The 24,577-nt window shown below is 39.9% G+C and overlaps 1 protein-coding gene across 1 annotated transcript in view; it reads right to left on the bottom strand.

Annotated features, from left to right (window-relative positions):
• Positions 1-17,632, bottom strand: part of gpc1a (glypican 1a) — a 57,457-nt gene extending 39,825 nt beyond the window's left edge. Inside the window, exon 1 of the mRNA XM_036586458.1 lies at positions 17,110-17,632. Within this exon, the coding sequence (XP_036442351.1) occupies positions 17,110-17,254 (145 nt within the window). The 5' untranslated portion in view covers positions 17,255-17,632. The remainder of the gene's footprint in view (positions 1-17,109) is intronic.
• Between the last annotated feature and the right edge of the window lie 6,945 nt (positions 17,633-24,577).

The raw sequence follows: 24,577 nt of genomic DNA, 5'->3' as shown, positions 1-24,577 counted from the left end.
AGTGGAGCCAGGTTTTAAGGGCTTTAAGCCAGGAATCACTTTCCTTTTGATTTACATTCTGCATTGACAGGTTCAAGTCTGTGCTTATGATTTATTCATGTTTAAGTGGATGTCGAACAATGACCAAAACATGTTAACCATGTTTTTTCCTGCAAAACAAGACTGTAACAATTAGGGGTGCGGGAAAAAATGGATTCTTAGATGCATCGCGATGCAAACGTGCACGATTCATTCAACGTCAAAAATCAATTTTCGAAATATTTAATTTATAACGCAATGTTGACGGAATGCAAAGGGCAGAACTTGGAAGTGGGGAAGTGCAGCGCCAGACAGTCTGTGGCAGCACATAACAAAAACACAACGGGATGAGTGAGAAATCCGACCGGCACGCTCTGCATTAAAAGCCAGGTTAGGTCAGGAGTCACAACCCAAATGTTAATAAGAGACTTTTTGAGCTTTCAACAAAAATCAGACCACCTTGGGAGCCACAACCTTTAATGTCCAGTATGTCTCAGTATGTGCTGATGTCCTAGTTTAGGCTAAACAATATAAACGAAAACGCGGACTCACTCTACTCTGCTTTAAGCTTTAGCTATAGCCACTTTTCTTCCATCTCTGCTAGAAAACCTTTCCTCAAAAGTTGAATAGTTTCTTGTAAAATGTCTTTCAGCTTTCGGCTGTTTTACGAGGCTGAAGTCGCTTCTCATTCGCCAGCTTCTTGCTGAACTTTCCCGTTCCACCTTAAATTCTGACTGAGGCTCGGCGCCATTTACAGTGGAACGGGAAACTTAGAAAGAGAAGCGACTTCATCTTCGCAACTTTTTAGTGTTTGACAGTCTCTCGTTGCAGATTTAACGTATCAGGAAACCAACCGCGCTGCTTATAAATACGAATAAGTCCATTCTTCTCCTGCTTGTCCGTCTTTCTCTTTTCCTTTTTCGTTCGCTACTAGCTCGGCGAAACCTCATTGCTAGGTGACCTGCAGTCTGCACGCCAATTCTCAGTCGTTGAGAACCAGGGCTTCCGCGCTATGTTGCACACGCCCCGTCTGGAAGATGTTTTACTGACACACCAAAGTTATAAAATCGCTAAAGAAAATGGGTAGGACGGCTATAATGTGCTGCGTGGTCCTCCATTACCACTGGATCTTATTTCACCCTAACAGCGCATTTTATTGCAGATGATTGGCAGCAGCGTCTCCAAACAAGAGCAGTGAATGAGAGCCTTCCAGTTCACTTGGAACATGACCTTCATTTGTTTTATTAATAAAAGATATTGGACATAAATGCATTATGGATCATTACAAATACTTAGCTTTAAAAGTTTAAAAGAGTCCTCACACAGTAAGAAAATAGAAATCATGTATAGAAAAAAAGATGCATCGATAATCGTTTTATAATCGCATCACAGCCCTCTGAATCGTAATCGAATTGAATCGTGAGGTGCCTAGAGATTCCCACCTGTAGTAACAATAACTTTTCATCAAACGTCATAATAATAATAATACAATATCTTCTACTTCCCAACACAAATGTGGTACTGGTTGGAAGTTAAGAATTCATACTTTCTACAGAATTTCTACACTAATATCAAATGACACCTTGCTTTTGTTATTGATGGTGTTAACTGAAACGTAACCAAAACAAGGACATTTTATTTGAGTTATTGCTATATACATTTACATTTATGGCATTTGGCAGATGCTCTTATCCAGAGCGACTTACAATTTGATCATTTTGTACAGGTAGGCGAACGTAGTGTTAGGAGTCTTGCCCAAGGACTCTTATTGGTATAGTGTGCTTACCCAGGCAGGGGACTGAACCCCAGTCTACAGTGTAGAAGGCAGAGGTGTTACCCACACTATACACTATACCATACAACTATACCATATTGTTGTGACAGAAGCTACTGGAAACATTTTATGGGACTTCAATGCATGCTGTACAAAACCCGGCACTGCAACTGTACTAACTGTATTAAAAGACCAATTTGTTTTGTCTCACTTGTCCTCATTACCAAGCAAATCAGTCTGCTGTAGAGAAATACTGCTAATGAGCTGAGAATCTATTGGCAGTGATGAACACTGGAGGAAGACACACACAAAAAATTAAGCCATAAAGCTAGAATGCAAGCATTAACCATGTGCTCAGTGGTCACTTTGGAGGAAAGAAGAAATCAGACATACAGTAGGCCTGCTGTGCAAAAGTCTTAGGCCATCTGAGAAGGTGTGTAAAGCTATGTATCTGGTCAGTACGCATTTCGTCACAACACTTTTCATGAAAGTCAATGCAATGAGATTTTAATCCATAGAATTCTGCATCATTTCTGTTGCTTCATTTATCATGAAATGTTCAAATTATGTAAAAGGCAGCTGGTGTTTATATGTTCAAAAAAGACTTACATTAGAATTACAAATCACACGTTTAAGAATAAGTAAAGTTTACTCAGTTTAAAAGTGAAAAAAGAAAAATTGACAACAAGGCAAAGTGTCCCCAAACTTTCAACAAGCATGTATTCTGAGTTATAGTAAATATCTGATTGTGCAGCAGTAAATTGTTCCGCCACACCATCACTAATATCTCAACAGACCAATTCAGTCCAGCACTGGCCAAACCTGACTCCGTAAGACAAAACTTGACCACCTTACTGTACCCGACAGCTCATGCCAGTCTTCCATGAGCCTCAGTAGGGGGGGGAGGTCAAATCCTCTGGCCTGCAGGGCATTAAGCTCTCTTAAGCTCTTTGTGGTCTGAACACCTTGAAATGCCTTTTCTTACATTTTGTTTGGATTTCATTTCTCACTCAATGGCACAGTATGACAAGAAATTCTTCTGGAGATGAATATTCTAAACTTTCAATGCACCACATTTGTGTTGTAAGTAGAAGTGGAGATATTTTATTATTGAAATTGATTAAAAGTTCCTGTTGTGTTTACAGTGTGCAGAATCAAACCTGTCAATACAGAAATTAAATCAGATGCAAATGTAAATCAATACATGTGAATTAACTCTGCAATTAGTTATGTAATTACATAATTACATCTAAATGGTAAAGCAAAATGACAGTAATACCCTAGAACTCTATGTAGGGATGCACTGATACCACTTTTTCTTTTCCGACATGATACCTGATCCTCAAGTATGTACCGATACCGATACTCTTTCTAACTTAACTACTCAATAGGTGCCTATAAAATTTAATATTCATACGATTCCAATTTGTAAACATCTTACTTTAGGAAAAGCAGATTTCAGTATAGCAAATAAAACTGAATGAGTGGCAGGCTGCAAAGCTAAAGGCTAACCCCAAGCTAAAGGCTACTCTATGAGACCACTTCCATTTGTCTCTCTAACTCCGACTGTAACTGATTACACTGGGAGATGGTGGATTACTGAAAAATCCTTGACTCAGCCAGGCAGCTTAAGGGCTAACTTAAGCATATTTGGCACTGTTTGTACATACTGGTATTCCTTATTGTCAATGCCAAAACTATTTAAGTGGCAGTATCAGCACAACAAACTCTAAGGGTTAAACTCAGTTCAGATCGCCAAGAAGGACACTGTGGCTCAAGCCAACAGCTTTCAATGACCTTATTTGACCTCATTCTTCTGTATTGGACCACAGGGTTGTATACGGACAGATAAGCTGATAACACCCCTTATTTTCAACTACTACTACTTTTATAGATAACAGCATGACATACAGGGCCTGAAACCACACAAGCGAGTCTATTAGAGATTACTGAACAGCTCCCAGCGGTTCGAGACAAGTGTCTGAAAATTTCAGGCACACAGTTTGCAAAATGCTAACAGGTGTACATAAGCTTCATTACTTGTTAGCGACATTAGCTTTGTAGCTCCAGTGCAAGACTAAAAAAGCAAACTTAAGACAAACATGACTTCATTGATTGACTACATTTGAACTGAAGAGTAAAACTGTGTAAATTTGATTTTTTTGTCAAATTAATCTTTTAATAAAAAATGAACTGGACGGTAACTCACACACACACCTAACTAACAGAAAGACAGAGTCTTTGGCTTATGTTTGTGAAATTGGACTGAAAGAGGAGTAATATAGTCTCTAATACACTAAATGTGGAACAAACTACAGTATAGCGATACTGTTATCTACACTACAGGGTAGCAGCAGCTGTACTTCCATGCTGACCTCGAGCTAACTTGTTCTACCCAAACCCAGAGGGTCCAAAACTCAGTCAATAGATCATGACAGAACTGACCTTTATAATAAGGCTAACTTTTGCTACCATCCCTATAGGATTCTAGTAGTATGTTAGCACTAAGCTAACTTGTGACAGACATGTTAACATATATTTTACCTTGTAGCAGTTTCACAGTGACTCAGTACAGAGCTACGGCTGTTCCATTTCTAACAGCCTGCTTGATTGGACTGATGCTCGCATTTACAGTCAGTGAGTGACATATCTAGAACATCCAGAAAGCTTAGAGTGACAGTTTTTTTATAATTAGTCAGTTAATTTGTCCCATCTAAATGTTATTGGTTGATTCCTCCTTCACTTCGTAATTATGCTGATAGTTAATCTACTGTGTTTGGCCTTCTCTTCAGCTCCTGAAGTCCTAACCAATAGCAGAGCTATTTCTGACTAGCCAAATTTCTGATGTTTTTTTTAAAGAACGTAACCTTTTGTTTTCCCCACTGATATCTTGTAACTATATTGTAGCTCCAAAATGGTAACTTTACAAGAAGGAAAAAAACATTTTGAATAGAACTGAATTAAGCCATATTTATTTTCCACTTATCAGGAAGGAGGCAGCTGGCGTTTTCAAATTCAGGAAAAAAAAATTACACATTTTTTTAATTTGGTGTTACACATTTTTCAATTTGGTGTTGCTGTAGTACATTAATGATGTACTACAGCAACACCAAAAATGTAACCATGGTTACATCTGTTGTAAACATGCTTATTCACCTCCTACAGTGGTTCCCTACAATACGACTGTCCGCACAGAAGCACTTCTGAAAAACTTGAACTGCTTCAGGTGGATTTTTGTGGCCGTTTGGCAATGATAGGCCTTTTTCTACTGCTAGGACGACGTCAGGCCTGGTTGATACCAATGGTTTTGTGATGTATTTGCATTATAATAATAATAATAATGGGTATTGTACCGACTTCACATGAAAACATGAAAATGATGTAAAATTGTGAATTCTGTCAAACCGATGAGGCTGAAGGATACAGTAATGCACTACAGAATAACATTAAAAACAAGTAACATTAAACTCCAGTTCAAACTCTAGCACTGTACAACTGTGCATTTGTTTTACATAGTGTAGATATGTGTATTTTGTGATACCCTTGTGTATTTATTTGTTTTATTTGTTTGCTATTTGTATGTATTGTCCATTTATGTAAGCACCAATTCACCCCCTCCCCCATTCTGCCTCCATGCAAGGCCAATAAAGTGAGTCTGATTCCAGATCTTATCTTACGCCTCCACATTATGCCGATGTTAATGACCAACCACAAATTTCCTCGAAACGGCAGACGTGCCAAACGTGACCTAAAGCAAGGGACACGTTAGGTCAGATTATCACTGTAATCTCTGCCCAGCAGGAGTCCACCGCTAGGACAAACTCCTCACTTTCACTTAATGCATTCTGACAGTCCTTTCGTTCATTAGATCCAATTACAAGGTGCAGGTTAATGAGGAGGTGCTCAGGAGCAGCTAATTCACTCCTTCTCCAGACTCTTACTTCATTACGGGGGTGAGAGAGGGATGATCTGATGTTAGCTGCCTCATTGTGACCCTGCATCGGGACACAGCAGGCTATATGTGGCCACCACAAACACGGAGCCATGCTTAGAATGACTGTGGAGTTAAAAAAAAAAACTACTTCAGACCCCCTGTGCTAGTCTGGCTTAGCTCCCACCTAACTGAGCTCGTAGAGGGTCTTCTGAAGAGATGAAGAACAGGGATGATGATACATAACAGAGACTTAAATTGTAAATTTACAGGAACCTGCAGTAGGAAACATGAAGTAGAAAAAAGTTGCTAAAAGTTACCCATCGGACTACAGGTAGGTTTAGCAGACATACAGTCTGGATACATGTACTCAAAGCAGGGTTCCCCTTTAATTATACAGTTTATTCCAGTTTAGAATTATAGTAAAAACACCAGAACTGAGAAATAGCACATATGGAATTATGAGACCACAAAGAGTTCAATCAAACTGTCTAGGACAGGGGTTAAGAACATATAATGCTTTACTGCATTTATAAATAAAACTGATTACAGTTTTTTCCTGCACACCTGCATTTCTAATGTACAGCTCATATGTGCTCTAATGTTGACCCACAGCTATCTGAGGAGCCTCACTTTTACTACATTATATAGTACAACATACAAAGATATATGCAAACAGGGCAGATCTATCTTCGTTTTCGACAGCAAATGTTTGAATGTCCACACTGTCATAGTTCAAAGAACCATCACACTATTTTTCACAACTGTGTACAATTTTTCATTAATCACACCACAATCCGAACATCACAGTACAGCAGTTACTGCACTTACAGCAGTCATTATCTATTAATTACCTATTAATTACAATATTACAGGATGGACTAGTTAACAAACACAAAACACCATCATGGTTAGAAAAACAAAACATGTAAAATAGTTTAAAATGTATGTTTGTGGTAGGAATTACATGTTAGAACAAAACTGGACTGTAGAATAAAATATAAAAGCAAACTTACAAGATAACAAAACCACAAGGAATGCCTGGAAGCTCCGCCCCCCTTGGCAGAACGCTCAGGGACAGGCTATGCATAAAATAAAGTACCACTCACTTTCCCAGTATGCTTTGCAAATAACAGCCATTACTGTCAGACGGTGATTATAAGGTGATTGTACCATTTTTACAGCAATCATCTACATTAGAATTTGCATGAGAAATTTGAGTTTATTGGCAAAAAAGCTTGGAAAAAAATAAAACATAAAACATAAAATGTGCCATAACTTTCACACAGGCCTCATTTTCTGTTTTATTTCTTCCCAAATATGTTAAATTCATCAAATAAACAATAACTGTGCATTAAAATGTGCAGAAGTGTGTCTCAGTGGAGGAAGCGTTCACTTCTTTTCACTCAGAAAATCAACAAAACATGTCACCTGACCAGGAGTGCCCAAACTTTTGCATACAACTGTATGTGTCTGAGCAGGAGAATCTCTCTCTCACTCACAGGCCTCAGTGCAGCACAGTGCAACATCCTAAAATCCTCAGCACCTCCCTGTTCCTCCAGGCTGCGAGCGAATAGAGACGCTGCCGCGACTCTGACAACGATAATAATCACGCTTCCGTCTTCATAACTCACTGTCTCTGTCTTGGCCTGCGTCTCGGTGGCCTGGCAGAGAACTGGCTGGCGGAAAAAGGACAATTAATATTGACAGAGCAAAGTGGCTGGAGGAGCGCCCGGCGCTGCCGTGAATTATTCACAACACTTCAGTTAGCAAGCGCTCAGCGCGACGTGATGAACACTTGTCGGCAGCTGCAGCGGACTGATTACAAATGGAGCAACAATTACCGCGCGAATTCGGTCGAAAGCGCTCGCGCTGTAACTTCAGCAGATGAACCGCGTCTTCATCATTAACAGCCGAGTCGTCCTGTTTGGAAAGCTGAACACAGTCTGATGGTTAATTGATTAATAGAGCATTACAGCAGAGAACTGCATTAGTCTCAGAGAAGCGGATGAGGAATGAATACTGTGTAAAACAAACTGTTTACAACCATTTACTCGGACTATAGCTGTGTTTTTGCTTGTCAAAACACCAAATGACATTAGAATAACATGCAAACAAACTAGGAATGCACTGATACGGGAAGTGTGAGTATCCAAAGTTCTTCATTTTGCACGTTTTGTCGTTTTTCTAAGTAAACAAGTACGTTTACACATCCTCTACAGAGAACACACACACATTTCAGCACACAATCTCTATTTATTTGAGTTTGACATATTGGAAAACAAAACCTAAAATACACTCTTAGCAAAAAGGGTTCTACATAGTACCAAAAAGGGTACTAAAAAACGTTCGTTACAATAGTAGAACCCTTTATGCTGCTGTACAGAACCCTTTTCAAAAAGAGTTCTATATAGAACCATCTACAACACTTTCTCCATCAGTCTGAAGAGCCCGTTCGTGATGCAAAGAACCTATTAATCATGCAAAGTGTTCTTTGAGTGTTCATGGTTCTAGACAGAACCATTTTCTTTACTACAGAACCCTTGAGGAACCATCTTTTTTAAGAGTGTAGAGAATGTGCCATAACTTTTACACATGCCACATTTTCTCAATGCATTAAATTCAGCATATTACACTAATTGTGCTTTAAAATGCAGAGAAGTGTGCCTTTAAGACTGTATATGTAAATGACATCTGATCTGATTGGCTGCCCTGTATTGTGCTTGACTCAAAAAACAATCCAGTCTGAAACACTCCTTATAACTTCAGCGTGAGTGGGTGGGGCTAAGCTGATGCTGTAGCTTATGCAGAATAAAAAAAAAATAATTATGTTTATGTTTAGTTTATTTTTTTAAATGTGTCAAATTAAGCCTCAAGCTAGAAAAATGTACCATTTATTTGGAAAATTAGGTTTTACTGGTTAAAGCGATATCCAAACGATTGGTTGTGGATGGTGAGTCGTCAGTCACATGATCTCCAAGGGAGTTCTGGGATTTGGAGTTCACTAGTTGGTCAGATCCAGAGGGATGTGTGACACATCATGCATGTTGGTTTGAAATATCAATCAATTCTAAACATCAGTCCGATGCTGATATATTTTTAAAAACGAATGTTTGCCAATACCGATATGATTCTGATATCATCGTGCATCCCTGAAACAAAGAGCAATGCACACACACACACACACACACACACACACACACACACACAAACACACACACACACACACACACACACACAAACACACACAAACACACACACACACACACACACACACAAACACACACACACACAAACACACACACGTTTTCTAAGCCGTTTATCCTTCTGGGTCTCGGGAGGAGCTGGAGTCTATCCCAGCGGTCACTGGGCGAAAGGCAGGATACACCCTGAACAGGCCGCCAGTCCATCGCAGGGCAAGATTAATGCAGTTTCATCCTTTGAAATTGACAAATTAGTCCAGTTGGAAGGAAAAGCATGGCGTCTCTCTGGAAATGCAAAACCGTGCCGCCCCTGGTGGACAGCGGGGACTGTTGTGAAAGCAGACGGCTATGAAAGACTCTGCCAGCTCTTCAGATTCTCAAGTCATTTCTGGATCTGATTAAGATGATCTATAATTATTTCCATCATGTTGAGATGAAGATGATGAACTCTGACTTCTCGAGTTGTTGTCCACCATCTACGAAATCTGTACAACGAATATGACAAATTCCGAAGTCTGTGTCTAACAGGGGGCAAAACAAACAACAACAACAACAAAGCCTTACTGCCTGAGTTTACTGATATTTTATATTTTAACTATTGATAATCACCCTGATGTATTGATTAACTAAAGGTACCGGATGTTACACCTAATACTTCTAAGAGAGCTGTGGAAATGGTTAATCACACTGACATACAAACAATGAGTGTGTGTGTTTTGCTGAAGATGATCTGGTTCAGCTGTATCCACTGTCTACTGTGAGCATGACGCACTGCAGAGTCCAGTCAAGCAGAGAGAGAAAGAGCATGAGAAAGAGAAAGCAAGAGTGAGAGAGAGAGTGAGTGAGTGAGAGAGAGAGAGAAAGTGCATGAGAGAAAGAGAAAGTGAGAGAGAGAGTGAGAGAGTGAGTGAGTGAGTAAGAGAGAGAGAAAGAGAGTGAGAGAGAGAAAGAGAAAGAGAGAGAGAGAGAGAGAGCATGAGAGAGAAAGAGAAAGCGAGAGAAAGAGAGTGAGAGAGAGAGAGAAAGAGAGAGAGCATGAGAGAGAAAGAGAAAGCAAGAGAAAGAGAGTGAGAGTGAGAGAGTGAGTGAGACAGTGAGAGTGAGAGAGAGAAAGAAGGAGAGAGACAGAGAGAGAGACAGAGAGAGTGAGTGAGAGAGACAGAGAGAGAGAGAGAGAGGAGAGAGTGAGAGAGAGGGAGAGAGAGAGAGTGAGAGAGAGAGAGAGTGAGAGAGAGAGTGAGAGAGAGAGAGTGAGTGAGAGAGAGAGAGAGAGAGAGAATGTGTAGAACTCAGCAGAAGTCCGGAGTGACTAAACGGTCGGTGCTGGAGGTTTTTTGTTTTATGAGTTGCGGGTGTCGGTGTCGGTGTCGGGGGAAATTCTCAGTGAATAATGTTCAAAGGCCCATTTCTGCTCTCTGGTTAATTAAAGGAATAAATATCACAATTTAATGACTGTCTGCTCTACATTTGTTATTAATTTGCGCCCTAATTACACTGGCTGTTGGCAGAGTGTGAGTGCATTGATAAAGCACAACTAAGAACATGTTCTAATTAGCATCTGTCTGTATATCTTGCATATTATCTCGACTGGATGTTTAGATTTTATGCTCAGATTGTCACAGTCGTAAGAAAACCTGTATTTCTTAAAGGAGTGGACGATATGGCAAAAATATAACATCACAATACTTCATTCACAATATTTAGTTTTTCTGAGGTTTGATAAGTTGGATCAGTAGTGTCATATTAAAAAAAACATTCAAAAATTATGAATACAGTCATTTTATTTCACATTTCACATACTGTACTGCACTAAATCCAATCAAACACGACTAATGCTGCTCTCTTTGTAATTAAATATACACTGATAATATCCCTGATAAGCTCAGGAAAGCGTAATGTGACTTAATGTCATGTAAATTATAACTACAATGATAAATATTGTGACGTTGGCCACCCCTAATCTCTAAAACAATAACCTTCTAGGTTTAATGACAGTGATGAAGGACCTGTTAAGTCAGTTTGTGAACATGTGTGCATCTGGGTCTAATTAGCGTGTTCCAGTAAAAACAGCATGTGTGTGTGTGTGTGTGTGTGTGTGGAGAGATGGCTGGGTGTGCCCTCACACACACTGCACACAGGGATCAGGGTGTGCACTTTATAACACAGAGCACACGCTGGCATGAGCCAAACACGACTGAGAGAACTGAGAACAACTTATAAAGACGTGAACTCTCTCCTCTCTCTCTCTATCTATATATATATATACACTTTATATAATCTTGACAGGAGAAGGAAAAAACATACTTCACTTTCAATGTAAGTCAATGGAACCAGATTTGGTCCATTCATCATGAAATCTACACACAATGTAAAGGGCAACATTCATTTTCAAATTCTGCCAAAAACTGAAAAACGACAAATACACACACACACACACACACACACACACACACACACATATACACAGAAAACAATCCATGCACTAATGCCTGCCTATTCAGCATACAGCAATTCCATTATAAGTGGATCTCAAGGAAAGATAAAATACAAGGAAATAATCTGAAACGGGCCCTTTCAGTGAAATATACTCCTTCACAAAGGAAAGGATGCACACTTAAATCAAGGAAAGTCACTGCTTCACTTTCTGCAGCGTAGATAAATCCCAGCGAAGCGAAAACATGCAGAAAGCAGAAACTTTACACAGCTTCACATACACACAGTCTCACAGCGTCTGCATGATATACTCATCTGCAATGTGATCTTGTCTTTGTTTGGTGTCACCGCAGGGCTGTAAGTGTCACTGATTCTCTGTCTGAACAATGCAGGGCCTCTGCGCTTAAAGACGGCTGACACACTAGTCGCTCGCGTAACTTCAGACGCGGCCATTCGACTCCAGTTTCTCTCTGACCTTTACACACTGCTCATCACCCATTTTTCCTTAAACACTTTTAAGACGACGGAGAGAAATCTTCCTCAAAGTTTTGAATGCATACGTCCATTCTGACTTCTTTAACGCAATGAGATGATGAGATTCACGACCAGAGAACTCCGCCACAACAAAACAGCGTCAATGCTGAGTTAAAAATGCAAAGGAAAAGTTTGTTATCAGTTTTGAGACAAAGTTTTGCCCTAAAAGTTGTTTTTTAAAATAATTAAATGTCAGAAACGTACATGCAGGGCAATGTAAGGCAAAATTGTCTCCTATATTTTTGAGATTTATCACTTTTTATCAATAATTTTCATCATCAACATTGCATATAAAACCCACTGGTGGTTTTGGAGAGTAAATAAAATGGCTATATGTGTGTTGTAGTCGTGTTCCTATCACCACCACTGTAAGGAAAATTACACAAAATTTCACATCAAAACACTCTGAACGTGTTTACACCTAATTAATAGATTTAGGCAGACATTTTTACTAAAAGAATGACATTGTGAGATTCAAGACCAGAAAATTCCATAAATAAAACTGTGTTAATGCTGAGTTAAAAAGGCAACACCTCTTAAATGGCCAGGTGGGCCCACAGATTTATTACACACTTCTATAACCTAAGAATAGCTCAGCCAGTTTACACTGAAGCCTGTGTAGTTACTGAATAATAAGCCTTGGGATTTTAAGGGGTTAAAGCAATAGATTGATTCCCCTTGCGAAATCAATCAGCCAAGACAAGTTTGGTGTCTGAAGTTTGCTTCTTTAGTTTGGTGCTGGAACTACAAGGCTTAAAGCATCATGTCTACCTGTGCAAGCATCATGTGAACTGCATGCCTAAACAGACTAAATATATTTCCTGTTTCGAGACGGCAGCTGCTTCTGTTTTAACAATCCAAAGTTCTTTAGTTCATAGATAATAGTGTGTCATACAGTGTCAGAAGCCACATAAGCAGGTCTATCTCAGATTTGCTAACTACTCAACATTGTTTGGGATGATTTACGCATGATGCCAATTGCTCAACTTAAACTTCCATTGCTTGTTAGCTAACCTACATTACCGAAAACCTAAAAACGGAACACCTGACAAGAGGCAAACGTGAAAGAAACAAACACCAAATGTATCTTGCTTGATTAACTACCTTTGGAATGAGGAGAGAATCTGATTTTTTGCCAAACTATCACTTTACTGACCAGTCAGACCAACATCACAGACTCTCTGCGTAGTTCTGGAGCAGATCCTCAAACCCTTTAAAGGGTAATTCCACCACCTTTTCAAAATTTCTGCATAATTCAATCATTAAGATGTAAACAAAGTCATTCAGGGTGCTTTGGTGTGACGGGCTCTGTTGTAGAGAAACTTACAGAGTCAGAACTGTTTACAGTGGTGACTGGAACCAGATGTCTGAAGAGTTCAATGCCTCTAAAAGTATTACAGTAAGTGGTTACGAATATGCTGCATGATGACTGAAACACTGTTTAACGACAGTTTAAGGAAGGTTGTGGCCTAGAATGCATTATGGTGGAGAGGTACATGTGGCGTGTTGGGAGGCAAAAGAGTGTCCAAAGAAAATGTATTTTTTTCAGATTTACCACTGTTTTACTATTAACAACATTACATGTTAAAAACTCACAAAAACATATAAAAACATGTATGTTCACTGTTTTTTAAAAATAGCCATATTGTGTTGCAGACAGGTTCCCATCACCACTGTGAAGAAATCTGAATCAGTAAGTTTCTCTACAATGAACCATTTCACACTAAACCACTTCGAATAAGTCTGAAGGAGCTGCTTTTTATTTCAACAACTGAATTAAGCAGGAAATTTGAAAAATTAGTGGAATTCCCCTTTAAGGGATATATATGCAGTGCAAAGGGGGCACAGGACCAAAAATGGGAAGCACTGTTCTGGACGTCAGCCTGTACACCTCAACCACTGTAAAAGCTCTAAGTACTGTTTTCTTACTGCAAAATTCATAAATCATTCATGTTTCTGGCCCTATTCTCTGATATGCGATGCATTCTCCTAAATATGAGTCCTCAGTAGCAGGGGGGCTGCCCATACGCACTTGGAAACTGTAATTTGCATAAACACAGCAGGCATAAAGCAAAGAAAAAGGAGCTCTATGCCCATAAAACATCTTTTTAAAAGCTACACACTTCTGTGTTTTCCCCGCAGATGCTCGCGCCTTGTTTAGTGAATGAATAAAACATGATGGTGGCCTTGAATGATTTAGGCACGGGTGGGTGGCGCGTGGAGCCCTGCCTTGGCTTCCCCTCTCTTTGTGTGTGTGTGTCATTGAAACGGCACGCGGTGACCTTGAAAATAGGCTCTATGCCACCAACTCATAACCCCCGCACTGCTGAGGGAGCCAGCGCAGGATGCCAATATAAAACCATTAGGACTGGAGAGGCAAGCTGGTAGGATCAGCAATCAAGGCTGTGTATGTGGAGACGCGTGTGTGGGTGTTATACAGGTGGTACAAAGATGCAGTGTAGACTACTAAAACATTCAAATACAAATATTTATTGCAGTGATCAAGACTGAAGGTGAAGGTACACGAGGGTGTGATCATATCATGTACGGCCTATATTATGAGAGTGTCTATTCTATTTGTAGTATACGGTTTATATACAGGTATGCACAATAATATCGGAACCACTGGTATTGGCATCAGCATAAAAATGCTTAGTGGGCCCATATGTTACATTTTCCTTGAACTTGTCGTCAACTTATATCGATTGTGTTGATTTATGTACCAAAAACAGTCACAATCCATTTAACAGGACAGTTTCTCCCTCTCTTTATCCCTTAGATTACTTAGATTCCCTTAGATTGCTTAGATTATTAGATGTTACTGTGTCTTTAAGACTGGTATGTATGTACATGATGTCTGTTCTGATTGGTTGCCCTGCATTCTGCCACATTCAAAAAGCTGTCCAGACTGAAACACTCTTTATAACTTCATTTTGAATGGACACTGCTAACCTACTGTAGAATGAGACGGATGTATGTAGATGCACTGGTTTTCATGACATCACCAAAACAATTAATTGAAATCAGGCTATTTTTGCAGCTTAGTTTCCTTACAGGCTTTGGAACTTTAGCCATATTACATCAAACAAAATTTGGTTTTCAATAATGTGAGAACCCTTAAGGAATAGTACAGCAAAAAATCCAGTTTTTCCAAGTATCCACTTTCCCTAGATCAGCCAGGACATGTTTGTTGTTCAAACTTGCTTCTTTAGTGTCAAACTAGAGTTACAAGGCTGATGTTGCTAACAAACACTGGAAGTCAATAGTCACCTAAATCTTTTCTGTAATTATATCCCCAAAACGTCTCTCAACCCGCTCAAACTGCATCCAGCTCACACAGACTTGCCGATGTGGTTAAGTGCTCAGTATAACTTACTGAGCACTTAAATGAACAAAACTGCTGCCCACAACATTCAGCTATACGGTGAAGTTTTGTTCATTTTTATCATCAAGTCACTTCTATCATTTACATCGACACGTCTGCGCTACCTTAGTGAAGACCTGTATCCTGTCTGAGTCGGCTAAGAGAAGTTTTGGAAATGTTTTAACAGAAAAGATTTGGGTGACTATTGACTTCTAGTGTTAGCCACATTAGGCTTATAGCTCCGGCGCTAAACTAAAGAAGCACAAACATGTCTTGGCTTATTGACTACATCTGGGGTGAATGGAATTTGCGTTCACTGAAAAATGTTAAAGAGTGATCAGCATTGGACAGATGTTTAGATCTGACTGATATTTGAAACCAATATTTGATGATTTCTTGTATTTATTGTACTCCAGAAAAGCACACTGATCTACTGCCCAAAATTGTCTGCATTTTATTCATTTTATGGCATTTGTAACTCTATAGGAGTTAAATGTTATGTTTCTCCAAGTGGATTTAGTCCTAATTTCTACATCTTATAAATGTTTATGTATCGGCATCAGCAGATATGTACATGAAAGTACTGGATATCGACCCACAATTCCCATATCGGTGCATCCCTTTCCAGTGCTGCTAAGGTTGAATTGTAAGGGCAACACATTATGTGTTCAGTGGCTTTATCTATCAGTCAGATTTGCTTCCATGGCCAAGTAAGACTTGCTACTAAATGCAATTTAATTCAAAAACATCAAATACATCATGTGCTGATACTTGTCTGCATTGCATTGTATTCAAGCATGTGTGCGTGTGTGAGTGCATAGGCATGCACATCTGCGACCATTTATCTCTGCTTATCAGACACACCGAACAATCAGCCTCGCTGCCTGCACAACACAGCTAGTGGGAACAGCTGGTTTGTAGGGCTTTATCATGTTTACAGTGAGCGATTTATGAGCTATTACCAGTTTATCACCTGACATCAATACTATCTCAGGCTTCGGCATGGCCGTCATGATTGGCAGTGATCTTAAAATGACTTGATCTTGTCTGGTTCACAGAGCAAGAGCAGGCAGGCAGGCTGCTACTGCACCTGCCAAAACTTCTTTTGGACACTTTTCCAAGGAAAACCTGAGGAGAGCGGCTGCTGCTGTCATAACAAGTGGGCCTGCCAATACTGCGGCTTCATCTGTCTCACCTGCTTCATCATAACATGTATGATTAGGCAGTCATTAGATAGGCACCACTTATCGGATACTGACAGAAGCAGTGGGGGATTCCTGACCCATGCTGGCGTGAGGAGGCCCAGAATAACAACGAAAGAATGGAAAGCATTGATCCAGCCAGGTTCTGTCTTCACGGGGTGTGAATACATGGGCTACAACAACTCCTCGTCAACAAAGGCTCCTAACAGAAGACCTCTGATATCGTCTAGGCACCTTTTTGGGTCATTATCTGATCGCAAAGAAAAAAGCAGGCCTATGGCATTTGCCATGCCAAAATCATTCATGAAGCACATCATAAAGGTCATCCCCATCCACACTTGCTCATTGTGCTCTGGGAGTCTTTTGTCTGGGACCCCCCACACCCCCCCACCCCTTCTCTCCTGCACCGGGCTACACATTATGCACCTTTAAGTCCAGCCGCAGCACCAGCAAACAATATGAGATCTTATTCACTCCATACAAAAGCTGTTAGGAAACATCAATTTAACAAGGTATATGTTTAGAATAGGGGTTTACAATACAGGATATTGTGCCAGAGGGGCAAAAGCAGCACTAATAGTGCTTATAGAGAAACAGCCTGGAGGAAAAAATGGAAAAAAGAAAAGCCCTCCACGCTCAGTCATCCTTACCGGATATTTCTGAGTGAGGCACCCCGTTGAGCGTGAAGCCTTTGCCGCTGTAGAACTGGCGAACCTCGGCGCAGCTCTTAGCTTTATCCGCGCACACGCATACAGCCAGCAGGCACAAGACGATGGAGACTGGGGCGAGATCCATCCTCAAAGATGTGAATGAGCGATTTGAAGAAGTCCTACAAAACAAAGTAAGGCACCCAGTGTCTCTAAATCCACCTTTCTTGAAGGTCCAGATGGAGGGAGGTAGACCGGCGCGTCTCGCCTCCTCACGCCCGGCCAGGTAGCGCGTCTCACGGCGTGTATCAGCCACGCAGTCCGGGGGGGTTCAACTCAGCCTCACGGTCGGTCTCTCAGTCCGGAGGGTTTCCGTGTCGGCTGCTCATGTCTTGTCAAAGCCGGCGATGAAACATCTGATGTAACGTGCTGGAGGGGAAGCAGGAGCGTGAATGTGCAGCGGGAGCTCAGCGGTCCCTCCCCCGCAGTGTGGTGCTGCTTTCAGCCGCCTGTCCGTCTCCCTCCCCGGCTGCTGCTGCTGCTGAAGCTCCAGCCTCCAGCCCTGCGGGGAAGAGGAGAGAGGCACCTGCAGGGCGGAGTGGCGCCACCTACCGCCCACTATCTTTTTCCCCTATGGTTAATACACAGTTAGACTGCAAGTTTCTGGACACTCCTACGAATGAGTGAATTCAGTGCACGCGTTGCTGACACAGGCACACTCAGGCAGTTCATGATCTCCATAGGAAAGCAGTGCCAATAGAATGGGACACTCTGGAGCAGCCGTGCATGAGCCTAAGGCCACTTTGCCAAGTGCCGAAATGGGTATAAAGCCCCCCGCATTGGGCTGTGGAGCAGTGGAACTGCATTCTCTGGAGGGATAGAGCTCCACTTAATACTTTTGAGTATTACGTTTGAGTGCCACACCTGAACATCCAAAATCAGTACCTGACCTCACTAATACTCTTGTGACTGAATGCAATCAGATCCTCACAGCAATGTTCCAACATCTGGCGTAAAGCCTTCCCAGAAGAGTAGAGGCTGTTACTGCAGTAAAGAGGGACCAACTCCCTATTAATACCCTTCATTTCAGATGTCTACAAACTTTTGGACACACTGTACGACACATGTAGAAAAGGCTTAAAGAAAATACCAACCACTCTTAAAAAAGATGGTTCTTCAAGGGTTCTTTAGTAAAGGGAATGGTTCCATTGAGAACCATGGGCTCTATATAGAACCATTTCATGCTTAAACGGTTCTTTGCATAGTGAAATCGTTCTTCAGATTGATGGAGAATGCGTTGTCTATTTTTGAAAATGGTTCTGTATAGCACCAAAAGGGCTCCGCTTGTCAAGCTTGTAACAAAGGAAGAACCCTAGGGTGCTATATAGATGTTCCACATACAACACATTCTTCATCAATCTGAAGAACAATTTCACCATGCGAAGAACCATTTAAGCATGAAATCGTTCTAGATAGAGCCCACAGATCTGCATAGAACTATTCCCTTGAAGGACCCTTGAAGAACCATTCTCCTTACACCTCTCTCTCTCTCTCTCTCCCTCTCTCTCTCTCTTTCTCTTTCTCTCTCTCCCTCTCTCTCTCTCTCTCTCTCTCTCTCTCTCTCTCTCTCTCTCTCTCTTTCTCTTTCTCTCTCTTTCTCTCTCTCTCTCTGTAGCTCAATGCTGCTAACTCAAAGAACCGAAAGCTAATCTTTGGGCTCTTTTACTTTTTTCTTGCTGGTAAACGTGTGTTTTTCTGTGTACTTTCACTTGAGCTCTGTAAATAAAGTTCACATTAATATCACTTCCAGTATTTTGACTGTGAACATTGACAGTTTTTATTTCATTCATTTTATAGTTGCAAAGAGAAACATTTTAAGATGCACTACTTTACTGTTGATCACTCTGCTGCCGGTGTTTTGAGGTCATTTTGATAAGCTAACACCCCACCATGACTGTGCTGCATTCATCTTCCGTTCACAATAAGGGTTAACGTGCACTGACATGAGTCTGTAGACAAATCAGACAAAATATGAGTGAGTCAGTTTAAAAAAGACACCCTGCATTATGAAGACATTCTTAAAATGTTTGAGTTTGAAAGCTGGGAATGCAAACATTTGGGCGCCTCTGGTCAAATGACCTGTTTTGTTGATTCTCTAATCTCCTCTGCAGAGACACACAACATTTTAATGCACAGTTGCTGTTTATTTGCTGAATATGAAGATGTCCATATACTACATTTTTCAAGCATTTTATACTTATTGTTCCACTTAGAGGTCCACTTATGATGTTTGTGAGGGTTTATGTACCAGTGATAATTCATTTTCAGATGACCATTTTCCAGCTTCTTTGTATCCCTTAGAATTAGTTACTGTTACTGTGCCTTCATGACTGATATATTGTCGCTGTCCAAAGAAAACCATGTATCTCCATTTTTGTCGATTTTTATTTTTCCACATCATTTCAACACACCAGCTGTCCTTTACATTGTGGGAAAATTTCATGACGAAAGGACAAAAAAAAATGCTCCAAAATCACTTAGAATAAAATCTCTTTACATTAACTTACATTAAAAGGGAAACGTGTTTTTGATCCCTCCTGTAAAGTTACTATTTTGGAGACACTTGTTTTTCTTTGGACAGCGACAATATGTAAACAGGCTCCGTTTGGATTGGCTGCCTCATTCAAAAAGCAGCCCAAGTTGAAACACTACTTATAACTTCAGTGTGAATGGGTGGGGCTAAACATCTGTAGGCTCAATAAAGGTGAATATACATAAATGATTTGTTCTTTCATGACATCACAGACACAATGAATTTAAAACAGGCTGTTTGTGCAGCTGAGTTTGCATAAATGGGCTGTATGGACTGGGAGTTTTGAAACATAAACCCTTTACTGTACTGAACTGTACATACTACATCAAACTCTTTTGAAAGCGAGGAAAATGATATGAGCCCTTTAACATGTTAGGAAAAATAAAACACTAAGCATGTAATGCTGTGCAAAGTACTGGGACAGAATCAAAATGTCAACTTTTTACTTTTATAATTCCAAGAGGCCTCAATTCCTTGAGTCTCAAAGTCAGTCTTTAAGTGTTGGCACCCCCGTTTGAACCCTGACGACTTCTCAGTCTCCTCAGAAGACCCTGGTCAGCTGGATTAAGTGAGGGTTGGAGCAAAACCAGAACCGATCAGCAGCAAATATGAATGAAGGCCTATGGTGTCTTCCTCAGACAGCTTTGTGGACCGAACTTCTTGGGTTCCTGTGTAGAAACAAAGTCAGTAAACATTTATATTTCAAGCTGTTCTACTCTCAGTTCTTGGCTTCTTTTTTTAAAACGAATGTTCATTACACAGCAGAAAGGAATGCAATGTTTTAGGAATTTCAGTCAATAATGCTAATGTTGCTGACATTGAATGGAAGCAAATAGCCCCCAATTTGCGTCATGATAACTAGCTTCTCTTTATCGTTAGCAACATTAACATGTTTGGTTGAACTGCTCCTTTAAGTGTTTTAGATTTGCTTTAAGCCCATAAGCCGGAAAATCCACTGTATATAAGGCTTATGTTAAGTCCCACTAGGAGCAATTATGCAAAAGAGAAAGCATTTCTCCAAATTAACTGATAATATTCATTAATAATAGTGACAGCTGTGCAAATTAAAAAGCCTTAATAGTTACAATCATAACATAGGGCTTATGTTGCTGCAATTATCTGACTTACAGAGTGAAACTGGTGGGCCGCACATGTCTATTGAATGTGACCTCCTAGCTGACATGGACGTCGTTTTACCAATAATTTTGCAGCTCACAGCAGTTGAATGGATGGTAATGTGGCCTACAGAGGCCTGCGCAAGCATTTAATGGGCATCTATCTCTCTAAAATTACACACTTAATTAAACAATCGACATAAATCAAAGAGCATCTAACGCCTCACAGTACATCCCATCACCAGCCTCTTGAATGTGAGCGGTATGTGATGTTAACTGGGTGACATAAACCAGTTCATAGACTGAAAAAATGGTTTATGGTCCTAATGTGTCAAGAGGCTGCACATGAATATAATATGCTACATCAATACCATTGCTTTTGTTTGCTTCTCTTGGTAAGAATTGTGTTGATGTAACATATTTTATTCATGTCACCTTTGAATTATGTAAAGACAAAGCATTTTTTCACTGTTAATGTTATTTATGGATAAAAACAAACTCTCTGTTCTTTCCACTCTAGTTATCTCTTCAGATAACACTTACAGTAACACTAGTCTGAAATTCATTTTTAAGCACAACAATCCTAACAGTTAGCATTTGCATTCAATGAAACACTAAATATTTGTTTTTAATGTTTGCATATTCACCTTTTTAATTATAGGCCTATTTTTCAGTTATTAGCCTTAAGACTCATTATTCAAAATGACTATGCTTTTATTCTGTAACCATTATGAAACTAATGTGTTCACAAGGCTATACAACTGACATACAGTCAGGTCCAAAAATATTTAGATATTGACAAAATGATTATTTTAGCTGCAGGAAATAAATAGTAAACATGAACTCAAAGTGCAGACTTTCATTTGAGGGCACTTACATCCAATTTGGGTGAACAATGTAGAAATTACATCCATTTTTATACACAACTCCCCATTTTTAGGGTCTCAAAAGTAAGTAGACAATTGGCTGCTCAACTGTTCAGTGGCCAGGTGTGTGTTACTCCCTAATTTTTCACTGAAAAGTAAGCAGATAAAAGGTCTGGAGTAGATTTTAAGTGTGCCATTTGCTTTCAGAATCTTTTCATTTCAAAATGAAGTCCAAAGAACCATCATTCGGCAGTAAAATCAAAATAAGCCCATCAGAGAGATGGCAAAGACATTAGGTGTGGCCAAATCAACTATTTGGTACATTCTTAAAAAGAAAGACCACAATGGTGAGCTCAGAAACATCCATAAAACCATTGAAAACAACAGTGGTTTTAATGGTGTGGGCATGTGTGGAACTGGTTCCCTTGCATTGATTGAAGATGTGACTGCTGACAAAAGCAGGATGAATTCTGGAGTATAAGGCTATATTATCTTCTTATATTCAGCCAAAGGCTTCAGTTCAGTATTTCAATACTCATTGTACTGTGCTTCACAGTGCAGATGGACAATGACCTGAAGCATACTGCGAAAGTCAAGACTTTTTTAAGGCAAAGAAGTGGAATGTTCTGCAACGGCCACCTGACCTCAATCCAATCCAGCATGTGTTTCACCCACTGAATGCAAAACTGAAGGTAAAACGCAGCGAGAACAAGCAGGAACTGAAGACAGGCCTGGCAGGGCATCACCAAGTGAGAAATCCAGTGTCTGGTGATCTCCGGACTTCAGTTCTAGACTTCACATGGTCATTGACTGCAAAGGACTTGCAACCAAGTATTAAAAATGACAATAATTGTTAGTTTGTCTAATTAATTTTGAGTTCATAAAAAAAGATTGTAATTATTACACTGTTCACATGATTTGTATGTAAAGTCTGAACTCTGAGCTCGTATTATTATTTAATTTAAACTCCAGTATGCTGTGGTAGACAGCTAAAACAACAAAAACTTTGTCTACATCCAAATATTTATGGGCCTGACTGTAAACCTACATAAACATTTATAAAGACTTATTTCAATAGTCTTTATTTGCTATAAAGCACAATGTGCAGAGTGTGGATTGGCACTGTCTTGAGGAAACAAGCAGGGATGTCCCTGAAAAAGACGTTGTCTAGGTGGCATGTTGCTCCAAAAGGTGTAGGTACTTCATGATAAATGGTGCATTCATAGATGTGCAAGTTACACACTAGTACACCTGCATACCATGGCAGACACTCACTTTTGAACTTTACGCTGGTAACAATCGGGATGGTCCATTATTTCCAAAAACTATCTGAACTTTTTAGACCACAGCACTTGATTTCACTTTGTGTCAGTTCACCTCAGATGACCTTTAGCACAGAGAAGTTGGCGGTGTTTCTGGATGTTGTTGATACGGCTTCCACTTTGCGTAGAAGTCTTAACTTGCATCTGTAGAGGAAACAATGAACTATGTTTACTGACAGGTTTTCCAATGTATTATGGAGCCCATGTGGTTATATTGATTACAGAACGTAATGTCTGTTTTTAATGCAGTGCCGTCTGAGGGATCAAAGCTCACGGGCATTTAATGTTGGTTTTTGGCCTTGCCCTTCACACACAGAGCATCCCTGAAACTTTAAATAACCATGTTATGGACTGTAGATTGTGAAATCCCTAAATTCCTTGCAATCGAGCATTAAGAAAAGATGTTCTTAACCTCAACACATCCTTGCTCATAAACATCTGAGCCTTTTGTGAATGCTCCCTTACCCAATCATGATAGCATCACCTGGTACCTTTTTGTTTACCTGTGCAATGTTGCAAAACAGGGGCTTTTGATCCGTCCACAAACTTCCTAGTTTTGCAATCCCCCGTCAGACCTTTTTTGGAATGCATCGCAGGCGTCAAATTCGCATATATTTACAAAAATCAATAAAGTTGAGAAGGCTAAATATTAAATATCTCTCCTTTGTGCTATTTCCAATTAAATACCTGTAAAAGTTTACAAATCACCGCTTTCTGCTTTTATTTGCATTCTACCTGCTCCCCCAACTTTTTTGGAATTGGGTTTGTATTTTATTGTCACATTAATAGACGTGATAAACAAATGTTACACAATTTTAGTTTATGAGGATATATATACATATACATACACATATAAATGGAGACAAACTGCTAATTGTTCAAAGTGAAGTGAAGAGTGTCCCACGGCCCTAAAAACATCTTGTATAACATTTTTATTGACTGATTTATGCGTGAGCACCTCATAACACATTATTGTGAACACATGTGCCAGGTACACATAGGATTAGCTCCTCTAAGGGTCATTCTTTCACTTATGTCCATAATGCTGAGAACTGAGGTGTAGAACAAATGATGGATTGACAATAATACAATGTAGACAATGGCAGTATTATGAGGTTTTGTCTATGTACATTATCTTCTGCTCCAATAACCTAATTACGAGTTCAATTAAGTAATCAAAGACTACTCTCATTCATTTTATATTGGTTACGCTCATCACAGACAACCCAGCGCACTACTTACTCTGCACACACAGGTTACCACATAAATATGTTAATTCACATTTTATCTTTTACATAAGTCCTAGAAATTTACTCAAATGGGACTAGAACAGTGCGATTGCAGTACTTTCTTGTACACACTTCATAAAAGTACACGCATACAGTCATACACAAACAAACAACAAACAAGTTCACGTTCCACACAGCCAGAATACAGCGAAGTGAGGTTGTAGTTTAATGGTACTTGAGGCAGTTTTCTTTCTTTAATATACTCTGGATCCAATATTGAGTACGTCAAGGTGTCCTAAACAGTACTTTCCTCAAGATCCATCATTCTTGAGAGTTTTGTACCTGC

The sequence above is a fragment of the Colossoma macropomum genome, unplaced genomic scaffold (assembly GCF_904425465.1).
Source record: "Colossoma macropomum unplaced genomic scaffold, Colossoma_macropomum, whole genome shotgun sequence".
NCBI lineage: Eukaryota > Metazoa > Chordata > Actinopteri > Characiformes > Serrasalmidae > Colossoma > Colossoma macropomum.
This window is presented reverse-complemented; position numbering and strand designations above follow the sequence as displayed.